At 37.1% G+C, this 3,609-nt stretch overlaps 1 protein-coding gene across 1 annotated transcript in view; it reads right to left on the reverse strand.

The window, feature by feature from the left end:
- Positions 1-3,609, reverse strand: part of Ano5 (anoctamin 5) — a 95,930-nt gene that overhangs the window by 77,715 nt on the left and 14,606 nt on the right. The window contains exon 3 of the mRNA XM_023702836.1: positions 1,294-1,341. Within this exon, the coding sequence (XP_023558604.1) occupies positions 1,294-1,341 (48 nt within the window). The remainder of the gene's footprint in view (positions 1-1,293; positions 1,342-3,609) is intronic.

Below are 3,609 nucleotides of genomic sequence, written 5' to 3' on the forward strand. Positions count from 1 at the left end.
GAAACTACTTTTCTAACTGAAAATTTTACAGAAAAAAAAAAAAAAAAAAAAAAGAAAAGAAATAGGAAAAAATAAAACAAAACAAACAAAAAAAAAACAACTTAAAATGGTTCCCACAGAAAAATGAGAGGTCAAAGAAGAAGAAAACTCTATCCTTGTTAGTTTCAACCTGAGATGGATTTACCTTCCTCCCAACAAGGTCCTGCGCCTGCACCTTCCAGGGCTTCATGAAGGCTTATAATAATGTACCATGTTGGTAAAATACCTTTCCACTATTTTGCTAACAAATTATAAAGCTTTACACGCCATTAAACTTTTTCTATTTCTGTTTTTATCTTTGGAGTAGTGTGCAAGGTTTGCCTGAGCGTATAAGAAAAATAAAGCCACAAAGCTTCAACTACTTTAATTCACTGAACCCACAATCCTAATTCACAATACTAGGATTAGTATGTAATCGTAAAAAGCAAAATATCACCTATGTCAAAACTATCAACTCTTTCTCCACCTCTCAACTGCCACCTTTGACCCACTAAGCGAAATTTGAAGAAGCTTTAAATTTCTCTCTTAAACCACTGATATCAAATTTATTTTTTAAAAAAATGCACTTCATGATTACTCTTAAGAGTATATTAAAAGATTAGAGTAATATAATGGAGGAAGAATACTGAGCCCACCCTCAGAAATTATAGTCCCAATGATCTACCCTGTAAACATGGACATAACTTTTTTAGGCCATTAAAATTTGGAATCTAAATATTGCAAGGGATATAGTCTGCTAAACAGATCCCTACACTAGTATGCCTAATGTCAGTTTTTCCTAAACAAACCATCTTTTTTCTTCTTTTATTTTAAAGGAACAAAAATTAATTAAAAAGAAAACAGCACGGGAGAGATAGCTCAGCAGTCTAAAGCACCTGCTTAGACAAGCTTAGGCATGCGCAGAGGATGGCAGTTGAATCCCCAGCACCACATGTTGTGCCAGCCCACCCTCAGGGAAGACTGAGCCAGCCTAAATGAATAAATCAATAAATATTAGAAATGATTCAGAATTTCAAGAAAACAAGATGACAGGAATTCAGCAATGGTTGCGACATTGCATATTATTGTCTTCAAAGTAGCCGCTCAGAATACCAGATATAAGCATGTAAAATCCTTTCCAAATTAAGAAATTCTCAAATATTACATATGAGGACCTTAAAAAGAACTGAATTGAGAAAAACAGTCTCCTTTTGGGAGACGACGCCAGATGCCTACGTGTGTCTGCGCAGGAGGACGGCACTGGTCGCTGCTTACCGTGGGCTCTTCATTGATGAGAAAGCTGGTCTCTCTGCTACTCAGGCTCTGTTAATGGCACCAGAGGGAGGAAATAATTCTGTTAATAATAGCATAAGTAAAATAACTAGAACAAGTAAGTTTCCATAACAAAAAAAATCTAGTTTGTCCAAGACAAAATACTAAACCTGGGGCTCAAAAGGACCATGAAACCTATTAACACGTGTGCACAGTTAGGTGCACATATGTTCACATATGTAGGTGCAGGAATCTGCATGTGTCTGTGTGGAGACTGACAGGGCGCTTAAGAGAGACTAAGAAACTGGAGTCCGCTTTATTTATCAACAGAATGGCAGGTGACACAAGAAATGGGTAATAAATGGGTACGACAATAATTCCTACAGTGCAGGGAAATAAAATTAAAAAATACTGAATTCTGATCAAGACCAGCAAGGAAGGGCAGACTTCATTAGCTACTCTGTGCCTTTAAACATGGGCTTGAAATTATGAAAATGAAGACTTTGGAAAATGCACCTTCAAGGGCTTCAGAGAATTTCCACAATTATAATGAAAAGAGAAAAAATCAATAGATGACCATGAATACACATAACTCACTTGCAAATCAGGTTTGAAAAAAGGAAATAAAATTTGTTATGGACATAGTTATTAAAATTCTGGGGAACATGAAAAATACTACAAAGAAGCCATAGTACCTTTGAGGTCCTGAGGACAAAGAGATCATTTGGAACAGGTAACAATTTGTATAGGAGTTTATTCAATGTAAGTTAGTCCACAAAAAGTTGAAAATAATCTGTGGCATTAAAGGGACACTGAACCAGGAGGGAAAAGCTGTAGGGGACTAAGAATTTACAAATCAACACGTGCTGAAATCCACCTTCACTTACACTTCATTCTGCCTGCTGAGGACTCATGCAGGAGTTCCCTTAACTCATGAAAGACTATCAGAAATTAAATACAACTAAAGTATGTCAATTCTGAAAGAGCAGACTAAAACTACACTAAGCAACTATGTTTTCACATTAAGGCAATAAATATAGACTACTTTTATATTAAGTCCTGATGTTTTTTAAGTTGTCCTACACAAAGAGCAGTTGTTTTGCTTATAAAATGGTATGAGAAAACTATACAATAAATACTCAAAAAGTAACGAGTTAGTAACCTGAAAATCAGTAAAAGTAGTTTTGCTGCAATTTCCAATCAAATCCTGTGGTCCTACGTTGAGTGTGCCAAATACAAGATTGTCCTCTGACAAGTAGATTGGCATCTCACTTTTCATCGCCCTCTGCCAGCTAAAAGGAGAATGCAAGCTGCCCTCGATTCTACAGCGTCCCTGGAGGTCCTGGTCCTGGTGCTCCCTTCCTGACCCCAGCCATGACAGAAGCTCATGAGGCGGTCAGAATGGAATGAGATGAATAAATGATGAGTGACACAGACCCATGCTCGGAGCACCAAGAAATAATCTCTAGAGGAGCACAGAAACCATACGGAACAGTGTTTGGACAGAGAAATTCAAAAACAAATAGCATAACTTCTGTACAGGCTTCTTTTAGTTTTGTATATATGTAAGGTATATAACATGGTGTTACAAGATACACATATAAGTACAACAGTTACTGTAACAGAGCAAATTAACATATCTATCATCTCAGGTAGCTACCTACCTTCTCTCTGGCCCAAAGATAAAGGTAGTTATAATATATTAATTCAGCAGGTATCTATAGTATGTATGCATATGTATGCAACAATAAAAAAGACGCTGCATTGTTTAGACATATTTTCTCTGCATGAGTTGAGATGTTTATGTAACTTTCCATTCTGTAATTGGGACATATTACACTGGTTTTTTTTGTTTGTTTGTTTTGTTTTCTTAAGCAGGACAATCCTATGACTTTTTGCGACATGCTTACATTTTCAATTCGACATAACATAACCCTTTTAACCAATCTTCTGTATCTAATATATAAGAAATCTTTACCTAGCTAATTATCCTTGAGTGGGACATACATCGCAAGGTGTTTTCTCTCCCCACCCTCTTTCAAATTTGGATGAGAGTCTTACCACTACGTTGCCAGCTTGGAGGGCTGCAGAAGGCCATTCTAGATATTTTTCTCCTTATTTCCTCCCCCACATACTGGTCAATCTATGGGGCATATAGATTACAGGGTATATTACAGGGTATCGGAGCACTGCAACAGGGGTTGCCCAGTCCTGCAGCTATTGTTTACATTTTTCCCTTATGGTATCACTTTTCTCTCTCCCTTCCTTCCTTCCTTCCTTCCTTCCTTCCTTCCTTCCTTCCTTCCTTCCTTCCTTCCT

Source organism: Octodon degus, unplaced genomic scaffold (genome assembly GCF_000260255.1).
Source record: "Octodon degus isolate 3935 unplaced genomic scaffold, OctDeg1.0 scaffold00159, whole genome shotgun sequence".
Classification (NCBI taxonomy): domain Eukaryota; kingdom Metazoa; phylum Chordata; class Mammalia; order Rodentia; family Octodontidae; genus Octodon; species Octodon degus.